At 40.4% G+C, this 15,685-nt stretch overlaps 1 protein-coding gene across 4 annotated transcripts in view; it reads right to left on the bottom strand.

The window, feature by feature from the left end:
- CHN1 (chimerin 1) overlaps positions 1 to 15,685 on the bottom strand; it is a 189,471-nt gene that overhangs the window by 17,610 nt on the left and 156,176 nt on the right. For all 4 annotated transcript variants that reach the window (XM_058549294.1, XM_058549293.1, XM_058549296.1 and 1 more), the window contains one exon: positions 7,282 to 7,366. In XM_058549294.1, the coding sequence (XP_058405277.1) occupies positions 7,282 to 7,366 (85 nt within the window). The remainder of the gene's footprint in view (positions 1 to 7,281; positions 7,367 to 15,685) is intronic.

The following is a 15,685-nucleotide window of genomic DNA, read 5'->3' on the forward strand; positions in this document are numbered from 1 at the left end:
GGGAGGGAGAGGGCCACCTCTTAGTTACTGCAGGGTGGGGATGGAAGGCAGGGTCTGCCCACAGACCTGGCTAAGGAGGAGTCCTGTACTGCATGGAACTGCAAGGTGGGCACAGAAGATAGAGTCCTGATCACAGTCTCAGCTGCCTCATGACCGCAGGTCAGGGATGAAGACAGGGCTCTGCCCACAGACTTGGGCTGAGAGGGGGCTGCTTCTGCGATACCGTGGTGATGAAAGTTAGGGTCCTACCCACAGGCAGAACCAAAGAGGGGTGTCCTTTTCTTACTGCAAGATGGTGATGGAAGATAGGGCTCTATTCATAGACTCACAGGAGAGAGGTGCACCCTTGTTAATGCAGGGTGGGGGTGGAAAACAGGGTTCCACCCACAGATTGCTGCTGCAGCATCCATTGCGGAGGGGCAGCAAGGTGTTTTTTTTCATGGTGTTCACATGGAGAATGGTAGGTATGGCTAAAAGATTTCTGTCCGGCTGGGCTGCCCCTTTCCCAATGCTTTGGCTAGGAAGAGAAGGCTTTTCTCAGGATTATTTTTGGTCTGTGCCTGTTGGCATTTATAGGTTGTGGGCTTCTCTAGCACCCGGGGTGGATACAAAGTAGGTTAAAAAAACCCCACAAAACCCAAAACACCATCAGACAACTTGCTGATGTTCCTTGAGTCCTGAGTTTCCTAGTTAGCTTTCCTTCCTTTCTCCAACTTTCAGAATCTTCTGATAGTGAATGTACATATTTTGTCCAGGGTTTTTTGTTATAACTATTGAGAGAAATAAAACAAAACATATTTATTCATCTAGCACTGGAAAAACTCTTACATAGTATTTTAAAAGTATAAAAGTCAGCAAAGCTTCATAATCTAATAATAATGTTGATGTGCCTCATACTTTGGGTACACAGAGGTCAAGATCCAGTTGGAAAGGGATGTTGGTAACAACCTATCCCAATGTTTTCACTTCACAGACACAGACAATGAGGCTCAGAGAGGCTAAATGACTTGTTTGAGTTACTCAGATAGAAAGTTGTAGGAATGAGATTTAAACCTTGCCTTCCTGACTCCCAGCCTGTGCTCTTCCCACTGAGTACACCCGATACTCTTGAGTTACTGTTTTGAGTGTTGAAGATGAATTTGCTGTTTTCAACATCTTATTCAACACTGTGTATTCTATCCATTATTACCTGTATATACTTGAGTTTAAAAGATATTGCTATGTTTCACCCAAATGAGTCTGCTATAGATATCTATATATGATTGATCTGGCAGAACTTTCAAATAGCAGTGATAAAACCTACCCATTATATTCTTGTTTCGTCTTATTCTTTCCCTATGTATACACTCTACATGGAAATCCAGCACAAAGCAAAACAGTAAAGTTTTGATGCATCCACATAATATCAAAACATCTGAATGGCACTAACGGCCTGATATTCACATTAACATTTCCCTTTGAATGTTGAGAGTCATCTCCTGTTTTTAACATCGGCAGGCTCCTATGTTTATTTGTGACTCAGTAAAAACTGGATAAAGTGATAACTGAGCTCAGATTTAGGTATTGAAGGAAGAGGGAATTTTTTTTTTTTTTTTTGATGAGAAAGACTGGCCTCAGCTAACACGTCTTGCCAATCCTCCTCTTTTTGCTGAGGAAGATTGGCCCTGAGCTAACATCTGTGCCCACCTTCCTCCATTTTGTACGTGGGATGCCGCCACAGCATGGCTTGATGATCGGTGCATCGGTCTGCGCCGAGGATTTGAACGTACGAAGCCTGGGCCACCGAAGAGGAGCACACAAACTTAACCACTATGCCACCAGGCCAGCCCCCAGGAAGAGGGAAATGTTTTTTAAACTAACATTCTTTCTTCCATTTGAATAAGATGAAACTATGGGATCATATATTATGCTCAATTGTAGAAATAAATTTCAAAGGCCAAATTTTTGGCAGGGTTGGATATAATGTCCTTCAGAAGACCAAAGGATAGGGCAAAGTCATTAAAATAAAGCATCTTTATACTCATAAGTTTACAGGGCAATATACCAGCCCTGAGCTTGCTCTGAAAATTGCTGCTTCAGGGACTAGCAGTATATCAATATTTCAGTTTCCCATTAAGACTTTATTTGGTTTTCACACTTATTTATTAAAGTCATATAACTCCTATATAGTTCTATTTCTCCCAGAGAAGCTCTACACTATAAATGAAAAAAAAAAAAGGGTCCATAAAAGATCATTTCATTTGTTGCATCTATTGGTTTGGTAGGTTATTTTTATGTTACTATTAAACCACATTTCCCCCTCCCAATTCCTCAAGTTAAGAAGCATAGAATAAATATATGAAAGGAGGAATGAAAAATTCAAATCACATTTTTACTCTTTTATTAACAAAATATTTCTATTGCTTAGACTACTAACTTTAGGCTATGCTCAGATTTTCTGGAGCTTCATTTCTCTAAAAAACATATATGCTTTATATCTAGAAAGCACAGAAACCTATGGGAATAGCCCATTTCTAACATGCATCAGAAGTCATTACTTTCACAAGCAAAATTAAAAAGAATACCTTGTTCTTTGGGATATTTATGAAAATATTGCTTTCAATTAAAAGAGGCTACATGAAAGTGTCAAGCGTAACCAATTTCTCACCGGCTTACAAGGACAAACGTAACTTTGTAGGTACAATCAAAGCAGTAATTAAAATAAAAGACATTACTTCCACTTCCTTTCTTCAATCCAAAAGTGTTAAGTACGTGTATACTTGAAGCAATAAATACATTTTATTAAACTGCTGCTGTTTCCTTTAGGGGGCTGGCAGCAACGATAACGATACACTAGAAAAATGAAGTCACTTGAATAAATAACCAATACTAAGGTGACATGTTTGATTTACAACAATTATTATCCAGCTTAATTTCTTAGAATATTCTAGTAAGGCTAAAATGAAAATAATTCAGGAATGCTGGTGGAATAACAGTCTTTTGAATGGGAGGAATGTTTGGTAATCTCAATGATTATACAATAGTAAGAGAGTACTTTAACCTATAAGCTTACATTTCATAAAGAAAGGAAAAATTCTTTGGGAAGCTATTCTCTGAATGACAACGATCCTTTGAACTTCACTTTTAAAGGCTACCCACGCGGGTCATGAATATTTTAGTTGGAGGATCACCACTCCCAAGCTGCAGTTAGATATTCCCTTGCAACATCATCTCGCTCACTTTATTTATTTTTTTTGTGAGGAGATTAGCCCTGTGCTAACATCTGCCCATCCTCCTCTTTTTTTGCTGAGGAAGACTGGCCCCGGGCTAACATCCGTGCCCATCTTCCTCCACTTTATATGGGACGCCGCCACAGCGTGGCTTGACAAGCGGTGCATTGGTGTGCGCCCGGGATCCGAACTGGCGAACCCCGGGCCGCCGCAGCGGAGCGTACGCACTTAACCGCTTGCGCCACCAGGCCGGCCCCCATCTTATTCACTTTAAAGAAGGCTAGAGTAAGGGAGACATTGGCAGATGAGCCGACTATGGAACCTTGTGTTGTGGGGTTTTGAAAAGATCGCGTCTGTAATGACTGGCATTCTCACGATGGTCCCTGCTGCTCCCTCCGTTGTCCTCGCTGGCTGTGGAGTGCTTAGCAGCAAGCCTAGAACTTTAGGTCCTGAAGGGACAGCTTGCCTGTTACTAGCTGGATTCAGTCTGATTCTACAGCAACTCTGCCAGCCTGGCAATCGGAACACCACCCAAAACTTTACATAATGTTTAAAAAAAAAAAAAAAAAAGAGGGGGTGGTGGGATACAAAATTGCTGCTTTTGGCAAACACTCCTTTAACAATTCCTGACAAGCTTTCTTCTGCCTTGGTGGGTTTTGAAAAAAGAAATCAGAACAAAGCAAGCTGTCTTAGCAACCAGAAGCTGATAAACATGTCTCTTTTCTGACAGGCAGTAAGCCTGCCATTTTTCCTTGGAAGTAATACCTTCAATGTTTAGTGGCTAGTGTATTAGTTTCCTATTGCTGCTGTAACAAATTACCACAAACGTGGCTTAAAACAACAAGAGTTTAACATCTTACAGTTCTGGAGGTCAGAGTCCAGGTTTCAGTTTCACTGGGCTGAAATCAAGGTGTTGGCAGGCCTGTGTTCCTTCTGGAGGCTCTAGGGGAGAATCTGTTTCTTTCCCTGCCTTTTCCAGCTTCTAGAGGTTGCCTGCACTCCTGGGCTCATGGCCTCCTTCCTCCATCTTCAAAGCCAGCAGCATAGCATCGTCTCTCTTTTATGATCTCTGCTTCTGTCCTTACATTTTTTCTCTGACTGGCTCTCCTGCCTCCTTCTGATAAGGACTCTTGTGATTGTGATTACACTGGGCCCACTCTGACAATCCAGGGTGATCTCCCCATCTCAAAATCCTTAACTGAATCACAGAGTCCCTTTTGCCATGAAAGGTAACATATTCACAGGTTCCGGTGATTAAGAAGTGGACATCTTCGGGGTGCCGTTGTTCAGGCTTCCACAGTTAGTTCTCTCTCTCTTGAAATTCTTAATTCTTTGCATGCTGTTTTAGATATAGGGGATGGCTCGAGGGTCAGGATCTAAGAATCCCACTGTCAATCCAAATGTAATTAGCTGTCATAGAAAACAGAATTCAAATCCCAACCTTCCACATTGTAAAAAGTGGGTTGACTTGTTCTTATATTACACATTAATATGGTTCAAATCACATAGAATATAGTGCTTTTAAGGACAAGATATAAAATGAAAAATCCCCTCAAGGCTTTTCTTTCAATTCCTGCCCTTTACTCACAACAGGTCGGGGGCTATTAATGCGGGTGGCTGTGGGATGAGGTGAATCATTTTCTTTCTCCTTTTCCTTCATATTATTACTATCATAAATGTTCTAAAACATTTCTTTCAAACACTATTTGGGATTGTAGCATACTGCCAAAGATTATTCACACACGTTGTACCCAGTCTTCTGCTAATAGCTGACTCAGAATTCTTATGTAGATGGCCTTCACTCTTTCAAAACATGAATGATACACATCATTATTCTAGTAAAAGAAAAGCTTTTAGGTTAGTGACAGTCATAAAGTGTCTAAGAAACTGGTAGAGAGTCTCAGCTGGTCAAGGCTGCGTCATAAAGGCAAAGCAGGCTAGCTGAGACGCCCAGTCCTTGAGCAGCTGATCTGTGCTTTGGGAGAATTCTATTTGCCTTTGAAAAACCAAAACAACGTAGATGGTCTTAACAACACCACTTTACCAACACTTGATGTTCTGTTGTGTTCCCCTCCAGTTCAGAGGCTCAACCACAGCCTTCCTAAGGACAGTTCCTCATCCTGACTCTGGGTCACTATCCAGAATAATTACCTTATCTTCATTTACTCTCTGGGCAGAGACTAGCAAATGGGGTTGTTATCCCTGTAGGATGATAGAGGGGTCAGACTGGATCTGAGCTGAGGCTCTCCTTGATGGACACCTCTGCACAGTTCAAAGTGGACACGTGGGGGAATTTTCATCCCTCCCTGTGGCAGGGAGGTCCTTGACTGGATCCGGCTAGTGATGTATGCCTGGAACCTTATTAAAGCCTTATTGATGCTAACGGGATGATAACAGAAAAAACGGTGACTTGGAACACGCACATGCAATGCATACTGCACCTTGCTGTTCAAAGAAAATGCAATTTAGAAATGAGAAAAATCAGACCTCAGAAGTTTCTGCGCATAATGGACAATAAAAATATTCCATTAAAAATCATGCCACAAGGGGCTGGCCAAGTGGCACAGTAGGTAAGTTCACACACTCTGCTTCGGTGGCCTGGGGTTCTTGGGTTTGGATCCCGGGTGCGGACCTACACACCGCTTATCAAACCACTCTGTGGCAGGTGTCCCACATATAAAGTAGAGGAGGATGGGCATGGATGTTAGTCCAGGGCCAATCTTCCTCAGTAAAGAGAGGAGGACTGGCGACAGAAGTTAGCTCAGGGCTAGTCTTCCTCACCAGAAAAAAGAAAAAAAAAAAATCACGCCACGAACGAAATGTGGATTTTTTTTTTAAAGATTTTTATTTATTTATTTTTGAGTGTGTGAGGAAGATTAGCCCTGGGCTAACATCTGATGCCAATCCTCCTCTTTTTTCTGAGGAAGACTGGCCCTGGGCTAACATCCATGCCTATCTTCCTCCACTTTATATGGGACACTGCCACAGCATGGCTTGACGAGCGGTGCATCTGTGCGCGCCTGGGATCTGAACCCGCGAACCCCGGGCCACCAAAGCCAAGCGCACACACTTAACCGCTGCCCCACTGGGCAGGCCCAAGAAATGTGGATTTTTACGGTGATAAATTTGATAGAATTACTACAGCTACCATTTTGAAATGGTTTACTTTTAGTATACGTTTTTAGTGTTAAGCTTCATGCTAAAAGACACGTAAGAGGATATCGTAAGAGGATATTTTTTAGTTTTACAATTTAAATAGCAGAAGGAAATTTCTATGACCAAATACTATACATTTAAAATTTAAATGATTATTTTTAAGCCTATGCCAGAATTCAGAGCAATTTGAATAAATGGCCAATAATCAGTATGGTTGTTCTATACAAATGAATTTCACATGATGTGAATAACTACTTATTTCATTAAGCATTTCAATAAAGCCTTGAGTTGATTATTTCTCTGTGCATAAATCTTAAAAGTTTCTAATTTAAATCTAAAAACACTATGGTCATATTTTATAAAAAGGATTTGGCATATTCAAGATTTCAAAATGTCACAAACAAAATATTAGTGACTCAGTCGTTTTTCAGAATTTGGTAAACACCTTTGAAGATAAATTCACAGATTTTTAAAGCTTCAATTTGATTTCACAAACATTTAGTAAGGAAGATCTAGCTTAACAAGTTATCCTTAAAATTCAGTTTCCAAGGCAACAATCATAGGTCCTTGTACACTGCTGTTTAAAAAAATCATTTTTATAAATTTAGTTACTGTAACATCAAAGGCAAGAATTAAATATAACTGCTTTACTTTTATTTCCTTTATCAGACTTTCTGAACAAGCTGACTTCTCTTATTTTAACGGACTGATACCAGAGCACTAGTCTGCTGCCCATTACGTACAAGAAGGTTAAAGGCAGATAAAATATTGATTTCCAAAATGGCTGTCTGAGAATCCAGCCTACTGCATGTGTGTTAAGAGGAAACTGGGATCCAGCCCACTGTATGTGTATAACAGCAAATCTCCTTATAACCTCATAACTTACTCAATAAAGCAAAGAGGGAAGAGCTCTTACCTGCACATTTCACTCCCTGAGCAATGAGACCCCACATGAAGTTGGCACAGTACTCACACCAGTGTGGCCCTCTGAATGTATGGACCTGAAAAAGAGGAGGGACAAAGTGGCCAGAGGGGAAACACACGGATGAGGAGACTTTCCTGTCAAAGCACCAACATACAATCCATAGTTAGAGCTGAGGAGGCATGATACGGTTACATTCAGAAAAACCTTGGTTGAGTGGAACTGACAAGCAGTTGAAATTTCTTTCAGAGCTTGATTTCTTCGTTTTAGAAATGGGGATAAACCAAACCAATATTCTGTGATTTACTTTTGAAAACAATGTCCACAGTGCAGTTTTCCAATCAGTCCCCTCTAGCTGTAAACAGCCTCATCTATATGTTGTACAAATACACTGACATTTTCGAGAGCTATGGCAACAGGAAGGATAAGGAGCAGTGCAGAGCGTGTTTGGGTCTAGTAAGGATTTTGTCAGATGATCCACCTTCTGTCCTCTGTGACCTCAGTTAGGGCCACAGATGTTAAAGGTGATACTTAGTGACTGGTCACAACTGAATCATCAAAAAGGGCCAATTTCTGTTCGAAACCATTTGATACTTATGTTAGCAAAGAGAATGAATACATTTTAGAAACTGCAGAAACTATAGTTAATCAGAAACTCTGTTGCAATATAGTAATTATTCACTAATCATTCCAGCTCAGGAAGGGTTTACTGCATTTGATTCCTTTATCCCTAAGAAAGGATTCTCCAAAGAGAGGATTCAAATGCTAAGATACCTGTAAACCATTATGTATAGGAAAGAGAAGGCATTCTAGCTTAACTCAGATGAAAAAATACTGGTAGAATAGAGAAGCAATGAATCCAAACCCCAAACACTAAAGAATAAAAGAAAAAAATTTTTGAATATTATCAGTAACACTTTAAAATTTCTAAGCAAATATTGGCTGAAAATGCATTCAAGAAATGTTAAAAGAAAAGGGAAATGGAACAAAGAAGTCACTGATTTGTATCAAATTACATTTACTTGAGATAATTTCTTATATACATGATTTCCTCCTGCGGAAAACAGTAATACAAGAGAGTGAAAATCACAAAGTATGACAATTTGATTCCAACATAAATATCTGCCAAGATAGCTATTGCAAATAATGAAATTCACAGCTAAGATTGTCATTTTTACTACTGTTCTATGTATGTACTGAATAGGTGTCAGAACCAAGTAAATGATTTTTAAGACATATATACATATATACCTTACTTTTTCAAACTTAAGATGCTATTGAATGTAAGATTTACATTGAATGTAAGACATATATTCCATTTAGAAAAACCATGCCAATTAAATTATGACAAGCCATTGATTATAAAATAAATCCCAATTTCAGAGATGTTAAAATGAAAAAAAGTACATATTAGAATCAATGAAATATGGTTATGTCAGAATTCAAAATACTACTACTGGCCAAAATATCCATGTTAAGGCTGCAATGGATAACCCGGGGTTCATTCCATCTAAGTATGTGCTTGTGACTCTGGTCACTGCCAAATGAGCTTGAGTACAAAACGTGTTGATTTTGAAAAGAAAGCCATAATCCCTTCTGTCTTTTATGGAAAAGCATCAGGAATGCAGACACAGTTGCTTCTGGATTGTTAATGATGTTCAGAGCCTGTAAATTGAAAGCATTTCCTGGAGTTCCTGAAGCAGAGCCCAAGATGAACATTCAGATAGTCTGTGATGTCTTTGTGTTTATCTGTGTTCTAGAGTGAATAAAACTGGATGAGGTGGGCAATCTTGCTTTACTCGGAGAGGAATGAGTAAAATGGATAGCACCGACTCATATTAAAAAAGTTATATAGGGCTGGCCCCGTGGCTTAGCGGTTAAGTGCGCGCGCTCCGCTGCTGGCGGCCCGGGTTCGGATCCCGGCCGTGCACCGAGGCACTGCTTCTCCGGCTATGCTGAGGCCGCGTCCCACGTGCAGCGGCTAGAGGGATGTGCAGCTATGACATACAACTATCTACTGGGGCTTTGGTGGGAAAAAATATAAATAAATGAAATCTTTAAAAAAAAAAAAAGTTATATAATCACGAAATAGCTATGGAATTGTGAAGGTATTTTTAGGGAAAGTTCTCGGGACACAAACTGGTTTACAGGTTGCCAGATATCAGGATAGTCCAGTATCACTCAACTTGGTAAGGTTAATAAAAACGGACTAGAAGTGTGGAGGAAGTCCCCGTTTTGTACCCACCAGTTATCTCACGATAAAGGGTCTTAAAGTTACATTGGAAGAGCAAAAACAGAGTAGATGGTGTGAAATAAACAGAAAAGGGCTCTTGGCAAACAGCACTGAGTACTGAGATGTTATGATAGACCAGTTCCCCTCCTCACCTTCACAGAAGCAGCAGTGAATGTGGCATTTTGAGCTCTCGAGACATCTCTTTACGTGACATGTGCTGAAGAAAAGGTTGAACCATCTGAGCAGGCCCAGTGTTCTCCAATTAAAGGATCACGCGTGTAGCTCAGAAAGCAATCTTTAGGAAGTTGTTATTTATACATTCCCTTCTTGGACTGCTTTTTATAAAGGCATCCTGAGCCATTTGGGGCTGTTTTGTTGTTGTTGTTGTTTTTAATTTTGTTTTTTTAAACCATTTATAAGGTAGCTTATATAGCTCTCCAGGAAACTATTCTAGAAATAGGCCTTGAAGCACCAGAAGCTTACTAAATTTCTATTTGTATAACACAGTTATACAATATATAGTATATATACAATATATACAATATTGTATATTCCCTTTTGAATTTTTATATCTAAAATTCATATTTCTTAAATTTTGTTTGTCTTGTGACCTCTATGACTCCATGACACTGGAATGCATTTGTAAAAATTGAATATTGTAGCCTTTTTTATTCCACTAGAAGTCATCAAAACAAACTTAGTTCATTAATCATTTTTATTCATCCATAAACATTTATTAAGTGACGACATATACAAAGATAAAAAGGGTACTGCCTTAAGGAATTCACCATAGGTTTCTCCTGTTAAACGCAGTGTGAAAATGCTCTGCTGAAAGTGTCTGCAGTGTGAGGGCCGCTGGAGGAGTGGCCTGCTCAGGCATAAGATGCAACCCAAGAGCTGACGGGGTGAGCAGGTCAGCCAGGTGATCTGTGGGACTGAACGGGGGTGTGCATCTTGGAGCAGCGTACGTTAGGACAGGCTGTTTCAAGGAAATCAAAGAAACACAGCAAGAGGGGCCCACCCAGTGGCGTAGCAGTTAAGTGCGCATGCTCCGCTGCTGTGGCCTGGGGTTTGCGGGTTAGGATCCCAGGCGCACACCGACACACCGCTTGTCAAGCCTTGCTGTGGTGGCGTCCCATATAAAGTGGAGGAAGATGGGCATGGATCCTAGCTCAGGGCCAGTCTTTCTCAGCAAAAAGAGGAGGATTGGCATCGGATGTTAGCTCAGGGCTGATCTTCCTCACCAAAAAAAAAAAAAAAAAAAAAAAAAAAAGAAACACAGCAAGAGTGAAACAATGGGATGTTTAGAGCATTGCAAGGAAGTTCAGGATGGGTGAGAGCGGGAATGACTGGCATGGCAAGACACAAGAGGGGCAGACACGGCCCTTTCCATGCCTACAAATTTATACTTTGCCCAGTGAGCAATGCAGGGCCACTCAAGATTTTTAAGGAGAGCAACACGGTCAAGGGGGCAAAGGCTGGAGGAAGACCGACTAGATAGGATGCTATGGCCATGGTCCAGGTAATAGAGGCATGGACTCGACCTCAAGATCTGAACTCCCACCTTGCAAGTGAGGTGGGAGGGCAACAGGGGAAGGGAACGGCTGATTGAAGATTCCTGGGAAAGAGGAGGTAACTCACGTTGTAAGGTTCCTGAAGGCGTCAGATAGAGATGAGATCCAGGGCAGAGGGATTAGCTTTGAATAAGAGGAAAATTACTTTTCCCTTTTCCTGAGGTGGAAAAAGGGTAAGAGGGGAGAGCACGGCTGTGCAGAAGTAGGGGGTGGGAGTTGGAGGCCAGAAAGCTAAGGGAGTTCACGCTCTATAGTCTCTATGCATTAGGACGGAAGTTCAGCTATTAAGCAAATGAGGAATTTGGAGGAAGTGGGGAATAGGAATTGGAACTCTGAACTGGAATTTCAGAGCAATGCTGCTGGACTTGAAGGCAACTTTCTTTCCTGGATGACACTGAAGTCATACTATAACAGTGTCAAGCGCATTAAAAAAAAAGTGACAAATTCTTTTTAAAAGGGTGATTGTGCTATATTTGAGTTTTATCTAAATGTTTTATTTTCTAAGCAGTTTTACATAATCAGTGATATTTCTATCACGTATTTTACCAATTCAGAAAAAGATATCTTTAAAAAATCTACTGCACAAATTACCCAACTTAGAATAGCTCTCCAGTTGTATTGCTCTGTCTAGCACAATGGAAACAGGGTGCCGTTCCTGCAGACCACTTTGTTTACTAGATTGAGTTGTATTCTGATTACCTGTCTTAAAGTGATTAAATCAGAACGTAATGGGCATTCAAAGCATAATAATTAAAAGGCCAAAAGTTGCACCTTGGGGATTCTTTCTGCTTAGGAGGATGCTAAGAAAGAACTAGGGTGGGATCTGGGAGAAAGGAGGCCTGGAGTGGTTCTCAAGGGACCAGGGGTTTGGGCCCGAAGCCCTAGATTATAACAGAGAGCAACCTCGCCTGGAATGCCCTAAGATGTAGTGGATGCCCCTCAGAGATCTGCAGCTGGTCGGCACGCAGGGAATCAATATTATCCCTGTCTAAAGACAGACACTCATTAAGTGACATCTCCATGTGTCATTTTTTATAGGATTTTATTCTAAATGGCCCCAGACTTTTATGTTTTCATAAGTCCGTGTTTTGTTTTCCTATCTCTTTTTATTCTCCAAGGCTGTCGTCAGCTCTTTCTCCTTCTTTCTCACCCCCTTCTCCCTTTTCCATTCAATGATTCTTAGCTGTGGACGAGGAAATCTGATAAGAACTTTGCTAACACTGGACGTCAGTCAAGAAAGTGTGTCATCTGTCTTCCTTCTGAAGGCCTTTTTGGAAACAAACAAACAAAACCTCCTGGCTTCTTGTCTGTGTTTCTTATTATTGAGCCTGACAGACAGCGGTCAGTGGTCTTGTGACGAATGAAATGTTCGTAGTATCTTACTTCATTCTATGACGTTCACTTTACTTACTGTTTCTTACAAGCAGAAGCCGCCTCTGTTTCTGCTGTTTACTCTATGATCTTAATGATATACACTGGCTTTATAAGGTGGGAAACTTCCTTATATATTCCTTTATAAACAGCACTATTTCTTCCTTAGAGTTATTTAAACAAATCACTTGATCAATTTATAAAAAAAGGATTCCTTTGGGGAGGGTGTTTTGGTAAGATAATCCACGGAGCAATTAGCTTCAGCATACAGCATTATTAGTGAGGTCAGGGATGGTCCTGAGAAAAGCAACCTCGTAAGTTGGCCACAGATATTTTTTCTAGGCCATCTCCAAAGCTTTTGGTACATCTTGACAATGAAAGTGACAGAGTACATGGCATGCACTATACCTTCAAGAACAAAGAGCATAGCAATGAGTTTGAAAGCCCTCTTTTCTTTTGCAACTGGAAAAAAGACAACTTTATTACCATGGCATTTGAGATTGCTTTTCACCTGCGAACAACTCCTTTCATGTTAATCACCTTGAAACAGAGATGAAAGACTGGATTAATTAATAGACCCCAATAAAGCCTGTCACAGAGAAGGCCCTGGTCAGAACCAGGCTGAAAACGACGGACAGGTAGGGAGATGGGTGGGCTACTGAGGGGCCCACGTGGCACAGGCCAAGGGCTGTTTGTCTCCCGGGCACTGACCTAGGTAAAAACTGAAGCCATTCTCAATTGGGCCTACGGTTATACTGACCAAAACCCTGGCTTCTATAAGAAAACCAGCACGTCTGCTTCTTGTATCTCTGACGTTCACCTCTCCAGTTTGAACGTCAGTAATAGAAACAGTGGAAAAGAAATCCATGCTATGGGAAGAGAGAGAAAAATTCAGCATATCTTCACTATTCCTTCAGAGCCATAACACTCCCTCTAGAAATAAGCACAAATGCCAAAGCCAAGGAGCATGCCTGCAAAGCCCGTGTAAATGTAAACTACAGCGGAGGCGATGAGAACATTAGGGGAAATGAGATTTTGCTTGGGAAGGTGGGGACGACCTTTCAGCTGCCGCTCTTCATTTGGGAGGCTCTGATGAGTCAGTTCTCCAGCGCAGTATCGGGTGACGAAAGGAGGGAACAGATGATCAAAACCAAAATGAAAGAACTGTAGGTAGGCAGGCAGCTGGGCAGAAAAGGCTTTTTCTCCTTTTTTTTTTGTTAATTTTTTATCTTTAGGGCAATCAGAATGTACTCTTTTAAGTAATCAATTTTAGTCTCACCAAGATGGTTTAATTTTGATCCAAAAGATTTGAAATTTAGAATTTTGGTCCTAATTCTGCCACTTCAGTTAAAGTATTTTGATTTATACTATTAAGTCATGAGAAGAGGATGCATAACATTGGTTATGATCATTAACAACAAATACATAAAATTGTGGAGGGGTTCCCTGCCGAAAAAGCTGGGGAAGGGGTACTTAAAATAGGAGTATATTGAGTATCAAAGCAATACCTTCTTGCCTTGTTATTCAATTAAATTTAGTCAAAACTACTAGTGGCCTTAAAATTCTTAGAGGAAAAATCTGTAACAAACAGTGAAGTTTGGGACTGGTTAAGCCACCAGCACTGACATCAGGCTGGCCACGCCTACTCCTCGTGTCCTGATGGAATGGCTATGTAATGTGGTGTCCATGGCGGGAAAGGCAGAAGGAATGCACCAGGCACTTGCTGAAAGGTGGCTTTAAGCAATGCGTGGCGCTGTGAGCGCCTGGAATAGGAGGAGGGGCGCACACAGTGGCCGACAGCAGACAGAACGGGGGAGGTTCTTTGTGACAGTTGGTAAAGGGGCCCGGGGCAAACAGCTTCCACAACTAGCTGCTGCAGGGCTAAGACACGTACTTAAGCACACAAGTAGTTAACACAGAAGTATCATTTTGAAAAGGATGACAAATGACAGAAATCAGTGACCTAATGTTTCAAGAGTGAGAAAACTGTTCAAAAATGAGGGAGACACCATAAAAGCCCACTAGACATACATTGGTCACACCACAAATGAATGATATCCCCTTCAATATGAGAAATAACTCTAGGAAAAAGCTGACAGAACATGGTCAGACTATAACAACACTAGTCTTACTTTACTAGCAGGGCAATTAATAGGGCAATATAATAATTTAGTTCTGCTCCCATGTGAAAAACATTATAAAAGTGGTTTTTACTGATTGGTGTGTAAAATACTTAAACGTGTACAGAAAAAATAATGAATTATCAATTCCATTCATTTAATTCATTCATCAAAATTCTATATAGGACCTTATTAACAAAGTTTAATATTCTTGATGGCTTCCTTCATGATCTACCTATCCCCATCGCACCCCACTCACCAACCCCAAATCAACCCTTTGCCAGTGAGGGAGAAATAGCTCTAAAATAAACAGCTGAGTTAATGTAGTGCAGACAAGTGAACTTGCTTAGAATCACACACAACCATATTAATGCTAGAACACAAGCAGGTTCTGAGGTCCGTGTTCTGTTCTAAGCTGCAAGAGTGGCCCCTTCCACAGAGCCAGCAATTTGAAACCCAGGAATCAGGCAGTGGAAACATCAAAGTTCTCAAGACATTCTTTTTATTATTATTATTATTATTATTGTTAATTTATTTATGTTAAAAGGTACAGATTGTATAATAAATAATATAACTGGTAATTCAAAAACTTTCCATTTCAAAACATGGGTGTTTAAAGTACTAGAAAACCTATAATTTTAATGTTGAGACTTTTTTTTTAAGTTTCAGAAGCAAATTTCTCTTCTTTGCATAGGAGCTCTAAGGGAAAACTTCACCTCTACATTGAATCATGGTTAAAGTTTAAAAATGTCAAATGCCATAACCTAAAAACATTTCTACTTTGAAAGTTTAGTTTCACCACTTGGATGAATAAGTTTGCAGTCAAATATCAGTCATAAAAAACCAACACAGTGAATCAATACTTTAAAATACCAATTTCTTAAAGTTATATTATGAAAGTATAATAGGAAAATAAATGAATCAACTTGGTTTGTGCAATAAAAACCACTGTACAATCCACAGCTGGCTGACAGATAATCTCTATACCCACATTATAGACAGGTAAACTGAACAGTGAGCAACCAAGAAAGCCACAGACCAATCCACACTATCTTAAGACCCACAATTCCTCGAAGCCAAGTCTGTACTAATACTAACAT

The sequence above is a fragment of the Diceros bicornis genome, chromosome 10, assembly GCF_020826845.1.
Source record: "Diceros bicornis minor isolate mBicDic1 chromosome 10, mDicBic1.mat.cur, whole genome shotgun sequence".
NCBI classification, from domain to species: domain Eukaryota; kingdom Metazoa; phylum Chordata; class Mammalia; order Perissodactyla; family Rhinocerotidae; genus Diceros; species Diceros bicornis.